This window comes from Rhododendron vialii, chromosome 7a, assembly GCF_030253575.1.
Source record: "Rhododendron vialii isolate Sample 1 chromosome 7a, ASM3025357v1".
NCBI classification, from domain to species: Eukaryota; Viridiplantae; Streptophyta; class Magnoliopsida; order Ericales; family Ericaceae; genus Rhododendron; species Rhododendron vialii.
This window is the reverse complement of record NC_080563.1, coordinates 150787-165583: the sequence shown is the minus strand read 5'-3', so window position 1 is coordinate 165583 and position 14797 is coordinate 150787. Positions and strand designations below refer to the sequence as shown.

General features: G+C 39.5%; 1 protein-coding gene across 1 annotated transcript; it reads left to right on the top strand.

Annotated features, from left to right (window-relative positions):
- Positions 1-2873: 2873 nt before the first annotated feature.
- Positions 2874-5696, top strand: LOC131333092 (3-ketoacyl-CoA synthase 1). Its single transcript, XM_058367423.1, has one exon. The coding sequence runs from the start codon at positions 3434-3436 to the stop codon at positions 5027-5029; it is 1596 nt and encodes a 531-aa protein (XP_058223406.1). The 5' UTR covers positions 2874-3433; the 3' UTR covers positions 5030-5696.
- The last annotated feature ends 9101 nt before the right edge of the window (positions 5697-14797 follow it).

The following is a 14797-nucleotide window of genomic DNA, read 5'->3' as shown; positions in this document are numbered from 1 at the left end:
CATCCCTAATTGTGTTAGGACCTAATACAATTACAGATGTTAGGAGCCTCTAATACAATTACAGATGTTAGGAGCCTCTAATACAATTACAGATGGCACAACTAATTATAGGTACAGGAGTGTAGGAGGAATAAAGTAATTTGTGCCCACTCTAAATTGGTTTTTGGCTCCCTCTTTGCACATGGACTACTTTTCTGATGGATAAGCTAATGCTCCTACACCCATTTATGAGTTGTCAACATGGTAAGAGCGAACCTGCGCTTGCAACATAGCAAGGTTTGATTCCCTTTGGAGACAAACCATGATTTAAGTGGGGGACCATGGCGGTGGGTATCTATGCTAGTCTCCCCCGAGATTTGGATTGCGCAGTCAAAGCCAAGCTCCAATAGCAACTTTGCTGCAGAATTATTCCTCGGTTACCAAAAAAAAAGAAAAGCTAACGCTTCTACACGGGCTTAGATAACCCCACCCCACCACCCCAGAATATGTTTACCCATGTGTGCGACATTACTGGAGTTCCCCTCAAATCTCTTCAAACCTTTTTTTGTATTGTCATCACAATTCACAAGGGATAATTATGTAACTCTCACATTATTTCTTTATTCACCCACTCTTATGTTATCCATCCATTTCAACTGCCAAACAAATCTCTTTCTTCTTTAATCCCTCATCCTCCTTCTTAATTAATTTCCTCATATATGACACAAGGTTTATATATATTCTCTTCCGTCCAAGTTTTGGACTAGGCGGGATGATCCAAATTGAACCATAATTTAGTATAGTCAAGGTTTTTTTTTTTTTTTTAATTTGATCAGAGACTCAAATTTAAACTGTCTCGTCCAATGTAAATTTAAAAAAAAAAAAAAACCAAATTAAATACCGAAGAGAATCTAATTCCTAGCTATAACATATCCTCTCTTTTTCCTTGTACCCCAAAAATCCTATTTGCCCGCCGAACGAGCCCATACCACTAGAAGCTAGTCCTGGGACCTGGTCCGGAGTAACTCTTTAAGAATCGAAGTTCTTGCTTGGTGAGGACTTTGATTTACCTCTCCTCCATATTAGCGCAATCCAAGGTAGGGAGTAACACTTTAACTATAATCATGATATGGAAATGAACACAAATTGTCTGCTGTTTTGGGGGTTGGACTGCGGATTCGGGGTCCTGTAGCAAACTCAAGTCACTACATCCTGTAGTGTGCATTCGAGCCGTCCATTTCGATAATCAATGGTTCAAATATGTTTGTTAACTTTGATCAGTAAGAGTGGTTCTGCAAATCTGAATCATGAGTGCGGAAACAAATGGTTTGGATAGCGCGTTACAGGGTGTAGTGACTTGAGGTTGCTACATGGACCCCGAATTGCTGGACTGCACCCCTTTGCGTTCCCTTTTTGGGTTGATTTTGATCAAGGACGGAACCAAGATATTACCCTAGCAGTAACAAAATATATACTAAAAAAATCTAGTTATGGCGAGACTATATAAGTTGGTCATAATTTTTTTTTTACATATAATAATTGCATTTTCTAAATTCTTGTCATGGCGGTCGCCGCCACTAGACCCCCCTGATCCCATCCTTGATTTTAATGATAGAATTGTTCACATTACAGAGTTTGTTGAATAAAATAGTCACGTAACAAATCAAGCCATTCGGATGCCGAAGAATATAGTATATGTGTGGAGAACATGTAGATTGAAAAAAATTTGCTATTCAAGTTGTGATCCAGCACGCCAAATCGAGTAGATCTTATTCAATTTGTGATTGGCTTGATTATTTACGTGATTGTTGTAATAAACGAGTTACGCAATGCGAACGAACTCGATTATAATCCGAAACGAGGACAAAAATGGCCGGACTGCGAGGTGCAGTCCAGCGACAGGTAGTAGTACCCTGATCACGGTGTCCTTGTTGGTGATGTTGGGTTGGACTTCACCAAACATATTTTAATGGAAAAAGGGTTTGACAACAATATTTGCAAGATTTGTTGCCAAACGTGTACTAGTAGGCACAGCTGGATCCCGAAGAAATGTAGCACCATCATCTATCTGTACACGACTATTATACATACACATGTAGTATATACAATTGAATAAAATTTGTAGTATGTAGTCCATTAGGTTAATTTGTTGGGGGTTTGGGACAGGTTGAAGTATGCGTCCACCATCTTTGACCACTAACATTAAATGTTTCTTGATGGCCAGTCACCTACACCCCACCGCCCCTTTCAAATTTCCCATACTAGCCCTTCATTCCCCTCTAATTAATATACTATACCCCTATATTTTGGAGTATATCCTAATACGACATCGGAGTTAACGGCCAGTGGCGTTTACATTAATTAATACATGTGTGTGATCAAAAGTTAGAGTATAAAACCGTATCTTGAAAACATTTCAAACATTTAAAATTCACAAAAATAAAAAATAAAAGCGAAAACAAATAGTCATACTAAAACATTATTATGTGACTAATACATGAGGTCGCGTATAGAGATTTTGTATCAACTCTTATACGTAAACTTAAGTGAGTCGTGCACTAAATCTATATATTCTTCCACATTCCATGTTACTTTACGTAATTGGATAGTAGCAATTTATTAAAGTTTTTCAGTTGTCGTTAAATGTATTTTGACTCTTTAAATTTGTCTCAATTATTATAAAAAAAAAAGGAAAAGAAAAGAAAAAAAACACAAAAATATGAAGAAGAAAATAGTACAACTTGTTTTCAAGTTTAACCCAACAAGCAATAATAACGCTGCTTTGCTTGGACATTACAATTAAAGCAATGGACACTGGAAAGTAGTAGCTACTAGCTAGGTGTGAAGACTCATTTAAGAGATTGCTTGAACGAAAGCTCAAATTCTCATATGGCCACTTGGTCACTTCCCCCACCCCACCATCTTTTCCTCAGCAATTCAACTACGAAACTGTCAACCAACCCCATAATATATGGTTTTGTCTATATCTCTCTATTCTAAACGTAAATGCATACTTTTGGTGGTTGAGCTATCTGTAGTTTCTGGGAACTGCTCACCAAATTAAATGAAGACCATGATGGCCCAAATAACTACCGTACTAGTAGTATTAGCTAGCTTTCTTGTAGCGATAGAGTATGCTAATTAATTATTCCAGTTAAGTATTCTATAAACCACCCTTAATTATTTCTCTATCCTAGCTGATTCCCCTAGCCTTCTTTTAAAACCCCCTCACTTTTGCTCTTGATCGACAAAAACTCTTTTGCTCAAGGGAAAGCTGCTTGTGCTTTTCCCTTCCAATTCTCCAATATTGCTTTTTCTCGACAAGTCTTTTTAAGGGAATTAGCTTAGCTTCTCATAGACTCTTCCAAACTCCACCCCTTCCTCCTCTGTTTTTAACGAAGCGAAACAAAAACCCACAATTTCAAACAAGAGAGAGAGAGAGAGAGAGAGAGAGATGGGTAGTACCATAGAGATGGAAAAGGAGAGATTAACAGCAGAGGTGGCGTTCAAGGACGACTCATCGTCAGTCGTCATCAAAATCCGGCGAAAATTACCGGATTTTCTACAGTCGGTGAAGCTCAAGTATGTGAAATTGGGATACGGTAATTACTCTTGCAACTTTGGCACTGTTGTTATGTTTATTGTTGTCTTACCTCTCTTCATAGCCACTCTGGTTCAGCTGTCCGGTCTAAGATTCGACCGAATTCCCGACGTATGGACTAGCCAAACAATACTTGTGGACACATTCACCGCCCTCCTCGGTTCTTTAGTCGTGTTGGTCTTCCTATTAGCCCTTTACTGGGCTTACCGGCCTATACCGGTCTATCTCGTCGATTTTGCCTGTTACAAACCCGACGACGAACGGAAAATGTCGGTTGACTCCTTCATGAAGATGACCGAGGACAGCGGTGGGTTCGAGGAAGAAACGGTTCAGTTCCAGAGGAGAATATCAACCCGGTCCGGTCTGGGTGACGAGACGTATCTACCCAGAGGGATTACCTCTAGACCCCCGAATTTGTGCATGAAAGAGGCCAGATCGGAGGCGGAGTCGGTCCTGTTTGGCGCACTCGACTCCCTGTTTTCGAAAACCGGAGTCAAAAGTGAAGAAATCGGGATTCTCATCGTCAATTGTAGCTTGTTCTGTCCGACTCCATCTCTGTCCTCCATGATAGTCAACCATTACAAGCTTAGACCGGATATCAAGAGCTTCAACCTAGGCGGAATGGGGTGCAGTGCAGGGGTGATATCCGTCGACCTAGCCAAACACCTACTAAAATCAAACCCTAACACCTATGCAGTGGTGGTGAGTACCGAAAACATAACACTGAATTGGTACTTCGGAAATGACCGCTCCATGCTACTGTGTAACTGCATATTCCGGATGGGGGGAGCCGCCATGCTGCTCTCGAACAAGTCTAAGGACAGGAGTCGGTCCAAGTACGAGCTAGTCCACACGGTTAGAACCCACAGAGGAGCCGATGACAACAGTTACAACTGCGTGTACCAGAGGGAGGATGATAAGGGAGCCGTTGGGGTTTCTCTGGCAAGAGAACTGATGGCGGTTGCAGGAGACGCTTTGAAAACCAACATAACCACATTGGGGCCGTTGGTGCTACCCTTTTCGGAGCAGCTCATGTTTTTCTTGACGCTGGTGAAGAAGAAGGTATTGAAAAAAAGCAAGGTGAAGCCTTACATACCTGATTTCAAGCTGGCTTTTGATCATTTCTGTATACATGCTGGGGGTAGAGCGGTGTTGGATGAGTTGCAGAAGAATTTGGATCTCAGTGAGTGGCACATGGAGCCCTCCAGGATGACCCTTCACCGTTTCGGGAACACCTCCAGCAGCTCCCTCTGGTACGAGCTTGCTTATACGGAGGCTAAGGGCCGGGTTTCAAAAGGGGACCGGGTTTGGCAGATTGCTTTTGGCTCGGGCTTCAAGTGCAACAGCGCCGTTTGGAGGGCTCTTAGGGCGATTCCTGCTACTGAGTTGAAAGGTAACCCCTGGGCTGACTCGGTTCATAGGTATCCGGTCACCATTCCCGTTTCATAAGTTGGGGGCAGTTATGTTGTGTGTGTTACGCAATTAATTTCAGTTCTGTATTTAATTTTTATTATTTGATATATACACATAATATCCACCTGGCTTTAGTATTACGTAGTAGTAATTGTCTGCAAGAGGAGAGCCAGTCGATCAGTCCATTGACGGACACATGCATATAGTGAGTGAAATTACCATTGAATGGAGGGATCTGGCGTACGTGGAAGCTGGAAAGGTGGTTGGGTCACAGCTTTTGGTTTTTTATGGGTCCTGCTTGCCTCGAAGTGGCGGAGTATTTATTGGATTTGTAATCTAGTCTAGACTCTAGCAATAACAACCAAAAAGAAGAAAAAACCAAAGAGAATTGCAACGGTAGAGGAAGAAATAGATGAAGTTTGATTACTACTACTCTTATTTTCTGCTTGAAATGGTCAATCAGCACGTGCCTTGCCCATACATGTGGGGAAAATGGGAAAAGAACGGTAGATTTGAAGTGCTCTCTCTCTCTCTCTCTCTCTCTCTCTCTGTTATTTTATCGGCAGATTTGAAGTCTCATTGTCATTGGAGTGTGTATAGTATACTTCAGCTCCTCCAGTCTACAGGAATGGAGCAGATTATTCAAGTCAATTGTATTTTAGGTGCCTCTAATAGAAATTTCTTTGAGAGTGTTAAAAGTTCATTTCTCTCGCTTCTACCTAGCTTATTGTTTGGATAGCCTTCTTTAGTTACTTAGTACCTTTCCTGGTTTGCTTCATTTTGACTAATTTTTTTAATTGTCTAAGGATTTAAAACTAAAAGCAGATACTAAACGACAACCCACAAAGTTACCTGATGATGTTGAAATTTGGCCGATCGCTTCGAGTGTTTTAAAGAGATGCTTCAAAAAAAAAAAAACAAGTCCAATAACCAGAGTATTTCCTAGTCACAGACCCTATGACGATCTAGTCAGTTGGGATACAAAAATATTGTTCAAATGCTTAATTGGGTAATTGAGTGTGTAAAGGCCTTGTATACAAGGTCCGAAAAGATAAGAATGGTAAGATTTGAATTCCTTGACATTATATGTTATTTTCTAAGAGATATGTCTCCAAGTTCTTGTCAATCAGGCAATCTAAGGAATTTGATAGTGTAATCTAATTTAGGATACGCAATTCATTCTATATCGGTTATACTCCACTCAGCCATGCCATGCCAAGTGATTCTCACATCGGTCCCGTCGAGTCCAACACGGTGGTAAGTTGTTTAGGTCAGTTTTAATGATCAAATTATGACTCATCATTACCAAAAGTCAACTAAAGAAGGGAAAAAAAACTAGCAAAAAGTAACATGCTAAAACTAATCATTGGACGACTATGGGCTTGTTTGATAATATAAATTCAGCACTTAAAACTGAATCAATTAAGTAATAAATGATTCAGTAGGTTTGATAATCACATTTTACATTGCTTAACAAATTAAGTACCACTTAAAATACAGGCTAAAAAGTTGAAAAAAATTAAGTAGCTTTGAGCTACTTAATTCTGGCTGAATTTTTGTGTACTTACATTCAACCACCACTCCACCACCATTCCACCACCACCACCACCACCTCCACCACTCCACCACCACCCCTTCCTCTACTACCACCACCACCACATCACGACCACCGGCTTCACCACCACATCACGACCACCAGCTCCACCACCACCACCACTACACGACCACCACCGCTCCTACCACCACTACCACCATTACACCACCACCACCACTTCCACCACCTACGCCACCACTACACCACCACCACTACACCACCACCACCTACACCACTCCACCACCACCACCATCACATCACCACCACCACCACCACCGCTCCTACCACTACTTCACCACCTCCACCACTCTACCACCATCATCACCACCACCGCCACTCCACCACCACTACCATCACTACACCACCATTCCCACATACCACTCCACCACCACCACTCTACCACCTCCACCACCCTACCACCACCACCACCACCACCACCACCACCACCTTCACCACCACCCCTCCTCCACCATTACCATAGGTATATTGTGACTGTTAGTAAATTAAGAAAGAATTGGAACAAAATTAATTCATTATTTTTTTAATTCAGTACTTAATACATTTATCAAACAGCTTTTCAACTTAAAAATTTCAGTATTCAGTTTTCAGTACTTAATTTTTCAGCTTTCAGCTTTCAGTTTTCAGTTTTATCAAACAGTCCCTATGTCTCTATCTTCTCTATTAAAAAAAAAAGGAGTATACTCAATTCCTCTATTTCCTAAATAAAATTGGATAAAAACATGAAAAAACCAGTCATCCCACTCCCTGAATCCCTCTCTCTCTCTCTCTCTCACTCTCTTAACGCGTCTACCCAAAGCGGAAATGACATAATAGAAGTGCAGAACAGAATCGAGGAGGGAATGAATGTGATTTGTGTGAAGGGACTGTATCCATCTATTGGCGAGGTGAGTCCTAATTGAGTTGGCAATGAAGGAGCTACTGCTAACATTGGGAAATCAACATATGGTAAAGTGAGTCAAAGGGAATTTAATTTGCTGGGAAAAAGTAATTCGGCTTTGGAACTCCAGAGACTGAGGCCCCGTTCCAGAATGGAAAAAAAAGCCTTTATTTTTTAAGAAAGCAATTTCAAGCTCAAAAATTATGGATTTATTGAAATATAAAAATATGCAATATGGATCTTGTTTGAAAGATCTCATCGAGATCTTTTATACGATAAAAAAAAAATTGAAAAATCATTTTTTATTTATATTATTTTTGAGTTTGAAAATGTGAAATAAGCTGCTTATTTTTTAAGAAAGTTTCTGGAACGGGCTCTGAGAGAGTGAAACGATTGAAATTTGATTATTGCGATTGTGTTTATATCTGTTTTGGCACCAAGTAACGGGCTAGTATTGGAAGACCGTTTAATTAAATTGGGCCAGCACATGGGCTAATAAGAATCAAAGACAATGGGCTACAATGATTAATCAATGTTGGGCCCAATTATTTTAAAATTCGGATTGAACCATGGCCCAAGATTTATGGATTTATCGTATGTATTATTAGCCTATGAATTATGGAGTCAGTTTGGTTCATGGATAAGGGCCCATGAAAAGGGAAAAATTGGTTATGGCTGAAGTCGGTTATTTTCCTCCAAATGTTTCATAGGCCCATTTGAGTCAAATGGCCCCATGATATCCAATTATCACGGAAAAAAGGGGGAGTGGAGGTTCAAGGAAGTTATTTTGATGATGTATGTGTGGGCATGCGCCTCAAAATTTTCAATTTTGTTCTTTTTAAAAGATCGGGTGCGGCCCTCTTTCGGAAAAGCGTGGCAAGGCGCTTCGATTCAGAGTCGCCACTCGGATTTTAGCGGTGAAAGCACCCAAGGAACCGAACTCGAAAACGTTTGCCACATTTGTTTGATTTTGAAAAGGATGGATCGGTCCGTCGTTACCTTCGATATCTGAGATTCGGGAGCCAGGTTACGAGAGGGGAAGGGTTTTATGGCACCCCTCTCGCCCAATCCGGAGATCGGTCTCTACTCAGGCATTTTTGTAAAACTTTTGCATTTTTATCTCATTTGATCATTTTTTAGCCAGTTAGGAAAGGGTAACAGTTAATGGGGATTAAAACTGTAACAAGTTGTGATCATGCGATAAAATGTTTATGGATGACTTTTTTGCAATGATAAATATAAATTGAGAACAAGCACTGAGCAACCCGAATAAATTGAAGTATGATGCCCCTGAAGGAAGGTGAGCAGGCTTCGCACCAGCATGCCCTGGCCGAACCAGTGCATGCTAATAAGACTTGTGCATGCCACAACTCAACCGGCGTACTCCACTTATCTAGTCTCTCAGTCTTTGTTTGCAATCCTCTGGGCTCTGGAAAGGGACCAGCGCACACCCAGGACAAACCTCACAGTTAAAAGAGTAGAATATATACATTTACAACCAGATGAAATGGCTTCAAGCCATGAAGGACAACAGAATACCCCAAAAACAGCGTGGGGACATACAAAGAGGCCAAAACTAAGCTAAGATGCAAGGGCCAGCCACTGGATCTTGGGAACAACTACCATACGCCAGTCATAGGGTACCGTACGCTAGTTTGACCTTAATCCAGTGCTTGGCTTTGCATCGTCTGGGCTCTGGAACATGACCAGAAGGATCCCAGAGGCCTTCTAAACAGATAAGGAGTAAATATTAACCATTATAACTAAACAGCTATAAATATACAGAAGGCAGTAGACTGGTTATTAGCATGCTAAAGTGATGGACGAAAATATAAGTAAGCAGAAATGATGATCAATGATCCCCACGCCAGTAGTGCACATACTGCCATGACTGGCGTACGGCTTTACTTTACTGGCGTGCGCCATGTTTTTATCTCACACGATTATTATATTTTACCAGTTTAAGGCCAGAACTAGTATTGCTTACTAGCCTGGGCCTTACTGGTTCCCCTCAGGATTTGAAAACAGAAAGCCACACAAATGTGGTATACCTTTTTGTGTTGAGATTTGAAGGTGGTATTGAGTTTAAAGGTTGAAGATGGAGGTTGGATGGTGACTGGATGATAGTGGGATGTATGGAAGTGAGCTTCTCCCCCTTTCTCTTTCTATGAAGGAAGAGAGATAGAGAGCAAGAGAGGAGAGAAGAAGAAGGGTTATATTCTTTAATGTGGTTAACCCATTGCAAATGAATGCAAGGGGGGTATTTATAGAGGAGAGAGAGACTGAGATTAGTTGGGTTAAGGCCTGGTTTGGCTGGTTGGGTTAAGAGGGGGAGCCTCCCATGCATTAAATGCATTGGACTTGGCTTGATGGAGGGTGTAGGAGAGAGGGGGAACGTCCCTACCGAATGTAATCATCAGGGAGACTGTAGCCGACGTCAGGGTGGCACAAAACTCTCGTCCATGTGGCTGAATAAAGTTAATTTGACTGGGCTTGACTGGCGTGCGCCAGTAATAGCTGAGTCAACGGTCAATGACCAACACGTAGCAGTTAACTGACGTACGTCAGCACAGAACTGGCGTAAGCCAGTTTGGGTTTTGCTAGGGCTGTTTGGCTCTGGTTTGAAGGGTTTTTTAAGTGGGTTTGAATGAGGTTCGGAACGCTCAAAGCTCAAACACACCATCGTCCTCAGACTGTTCTTGACCATAATCATTATTGGGGAAATAAAAGACCGAAAAATAGCGTTATCTGGACAGTCCAGAATAGAGTGTCTACAGTATGATCAAGTTTAAGAGCATCCACAGTGGACTAATTAAAATTGAATAATCAAAAATTGTCACATCACCTTTTGATTATTCTTTTAAAGGATTGTTAAGATTAGCAATGTAGATGTCCACATTAGCATAATCATCATTGAATAATTAAAACTTGCCACATCACCTTTTCAATCAATAAAAATATAAAAATTGTCACCATATAAAATAATTTTTTAAAAATAGTTTTCAAACTAATAAAAACAAGTTATTAGAAATAGAAAATAATTTTTTGAAAAAAACACTTTTCCAAAAAAAGTTTTCAAAAAACGGTTTTCAAAAAAAATACAGTTTTTTTTTAAATAATAGTTTTTGAAAAACAGTTTTACAATAATTGTTTTTGCCAAAAAAAAAAAAACTTCTTTTAAAAATATTTTTCTTAGAAACATTGTTGATTGAGAGAGAGAGAGAGAGAGAGAGAGAGAAGGTTTTGGTTATTAGCAAAAAATTGTCAGTTTTGATTATTTAATGGCCAAAATTTGATGAGTTGCTAATAGATTGTTAAGTTTGATTATATGCCACTATAAGCATTTTTTTGAAGGAATATTGCTAACTTTAGCAATCTTATAATTTTGGTTATTCCACTGTGGATGCTCTAATAACCGCCAACTCAAGGAATGAGGAATAACCATGGGACACTTATTAAGCAGCTCACGGTGAAGGCGGGAAAATCCATTCAGATCTAGACCAAATGAGATTTGCCTATAAATACAAGTTTAGAAGACAAAAAAAGGGTCATGCACCACTCAAAAGTCCAGCGCTTATCCACAATCAATTTATTTTCCAACAAAGTACCCTTTCTTTTTGCTCATTCACTTGATCCATTGAGTTTTATGTCAAATGAGCCTAGTCTCGTTCGCATTAAGAGGAAAACTTCAAGAAATAATACATTAAGAGGAAACTTCATCGATTCTTAAATAAGAGATCAAAAAACCAAATAAGAGCGGACTCGGTCCAAAGATTATACCCAACCCCAACTAAATTCACCGCTCCAAACATACGTTGCACTGCAGAAAATAACTAAAAACACCCACATAAGGATGATAGAAGTCCCACAAACGGGAAGAAATCTCATACAGATGACACCAAAGAACAGAACCAGGAAAAAAGAAGAAGAGAAAAACCAGTATGTAACGACCCGAATCTTCAAGCACCACGAATATTAAAAAGTCCACAATCTGCCTTTTATTCCAAAAAAAAAATTTTTACAATTTACAACTATCTCTAAAGTAAATAAACAACCCCCCCCACCACTCTTGCAGCAACTCAGACAAGCTCACATCACCGACACCTGGCTCGCTAACCAACCTGCAAGCTAGAGTCCAAAGGACCACAGGAGTGTGTGAGACATAATAACGTGTACAATATCAATATCAAATAAACTGCACAACGTCAATCACCACATATAACACGAACCACGAATATAACACGTTCCACATAAAAAGAACCACATATCCGGTCCTCCTCGGTATATGACGGGTGACGTACCACCTCACTAGCCTCACCATAGCATATTGGCCAACATGTCTTTTGGCATAGCTTATTAGCCTAGTCACCCTGTTGCATACCAAACAGTTCCACGACATACAGTCACCGCACATAGCACAACCAACAAGAACCCAACATTAATATTGTACGAGAAATATGTATCTCACACTCACCATCAAATCACATTGAATATCACACCCAAGTTCATCTCCAGAAGCCTCTGCTATAGTTTGATTTCCCTTCTTTGAGTTCCCTTTATTGTTTTCCTTTTGTTCTTGGCTTTATATTTATTCATACAATTGCTAAGTAACCTACACCTATCACAAGCAGCACACACACACACACCCAACAAAAGCTCCACGTGCACCTCCTTGCCAAACATATCAACTCTTATATCTATTCTTTTTTGTTTCACAAAAGTTACTATAAGACAAGTCAAACCCAACTCTTCATACTCACTAATGACAGAATAGGTTTTGTTATAGGAAATTGCTTCTTCGTTTTTTTTCTTTTTTTTTTAAGTACAGGGTATTACAATATCCCCTCCTTTGGAAATTTCGTCCCCGAAATTTGTTTACTAAAAAAAATATGATTTTCACGCTTTCACTGCGCACTCTGATCACCCTCTCAAGTAAACACTACCAAATCCTTCTCTTACATGGTTGTATCCCCATTTATGATATGCCCACATATTTAGCTTCACTAATGATAATTAACCAGGTCACCATAACTAATGCTATAATTTCACCAATAACAGATCATGAGTTTAACATCAAAATCCTTGAAATAACTCCATCAGATTCGACACAACCACAAAACATAAGAAAAGTCAATCATATTGTAAAAAAAAATTCGCCCAAATATTTAACGAATTACAACTAAGGTGCCACATTTTTATAGACTCAACCACACACAATAAACTTCTTATATGGGCAGTAATTCCTTTCCTCTTCGTATCCAACCAATTCCTTCCTATCTCAAATATTCATCTAAATTCCCTGTACAGAACGACACCACCTCGGTTCCCTTGAAACCCGAAGAAGAGAACTCTTGAAACTCGAAGAAGAGAACTCATTTGTCATGTATACACGCACATGCTTTACCCCACATCCCAAACCCACAGTAACGAACCAACACATAATTAAACTAATCTTCCCAACCAAATATAGGGTATCATAAACACATACATTCTAATTCAAAATTTATTATGATACACCACATTGAATCCTCAACCTGACAAAATTTACTCAAACTGCATCAAATTAAGAACAAATTAAAGCAGTTGAGTCCATCGGAATAACAAAAGCAGTTGAGTCCATCGAAATAACAGTTCTAATAAGAACACATGATCAGAATTAAAGAACATACCCATAGCTAATGACCAACTTCCCATACCCATCTACGTAGACTAGTTTCTAGGCAACTCCAGTAGCCATCCAAGAAATGGCTCTTCCAAAACACATATTGTACTATAATTAAATGAAATAGTACTAATCAGACAGCCACGATGAGTTATCTTTTCTTTTTTTTTTCTTCTTCTTCTTTTCTTTGTTTTTTTGGATTTTCAAATATGGAAAGCCAGGAGCAAACTAAATTACCAAGAACTCACTCAAACAATTTTCTGCAGAATCAGTAAATAACGAAGACATACTGGTTCGTTAGCACCACTTACCCATAGGTCGTCGTCCTAAAATTAAATTCTAGGATAGTCTACAGAATCATGAAACCTATGCTCTGATACCAACTGTAACGACCCGAATCCTCAAGCACCACGAATATTAAAAAGTCCACAATCTACCTTTTATTCCAAAAAAAAAAACTTTACAATTTACAACTATCTCTAAAGTAAATAAACAACCCCCCCCCCCCCCCCCCCCAACTCTTGCAGCAACTCAGACAAGCTCACATCACCGGCACCTAGCCCGCTAACCAACCTGCAAGCTGGAGTCCAAAGGACCACAGGAGTGTGTGAGACATAATAACGTGTACAATATCAATATCAAATAAACTGCACAACGTCAATCACCACGTATAACACGAACCAAGAATATAACACGTTCCACATAAAAAGAACCACATATCCGGTCCTCCTCGGTATATGACGGGTGACGTACCACCTCACTAGCCTCACCATAGCATATTGGCCAACATGTCTTTTGGCATAGCTTATTAGCCTAGTCACCCTGTCGCATACCAAACAGTTCCACGACATACAGTCACCGCACATAGCACAACCAACAAGAACCCAACATTAATATTGTACGAAAAATATGTATCTCACACTCACCCTCAAATCACCTTGAATATCACACCCAAGTTTATCTCCAGAAGCCTCTGCTATAGTTTGATTTCCCTTCTTTGAGTTCCCTTTATTGTTTTCCTTTTGTTCTTGGCTTTATATTTATTCATACAATTGCTAAGTAACCTACACCTATCACAAGCAGCACACACACACACCCAACAAAAGCTCCACGTGCACCTCCTTGCCAAACATATCAACTCTTATATCTATTCTTTTTTGTTTCACAAAAGTTGCTATAAGACAAGTCAAACCCAACTCTTCATACTCACTAATGACAGAATAGGTTTTGTTATAGGAAATTGCTTCTTCGTTTTTTTTTCTTCTTTTTTTTAAGTACGGGGTATTACATAGTAAGTAAAGAGGACGTAGTTCACTGTATCAGAGGAAACTTCATCCACCGACCTAGATTTCCCATTCCTGTAGGGGAGGATGTCTCCGGCGACCACGATCTACAAAACACTACTTCCAATAGCCTATTGGATAAAATGGAATTTTTATTTAATAAAATTTTTTAAAAATCATTTGGTAGTGAATTAAAATTGACTCCAAAATAATCACATGATTTTTGGTTGGTGTATGGAAGGTGTTGAAAAATGTATGCATAATAATTTGAGGAAAATTATATGTATTACATTTATATATTTATTTTGATAAATGTTGAAAAAATGATATTATCTATTTTGATGATATTTTGGCAAATGCTAATCTT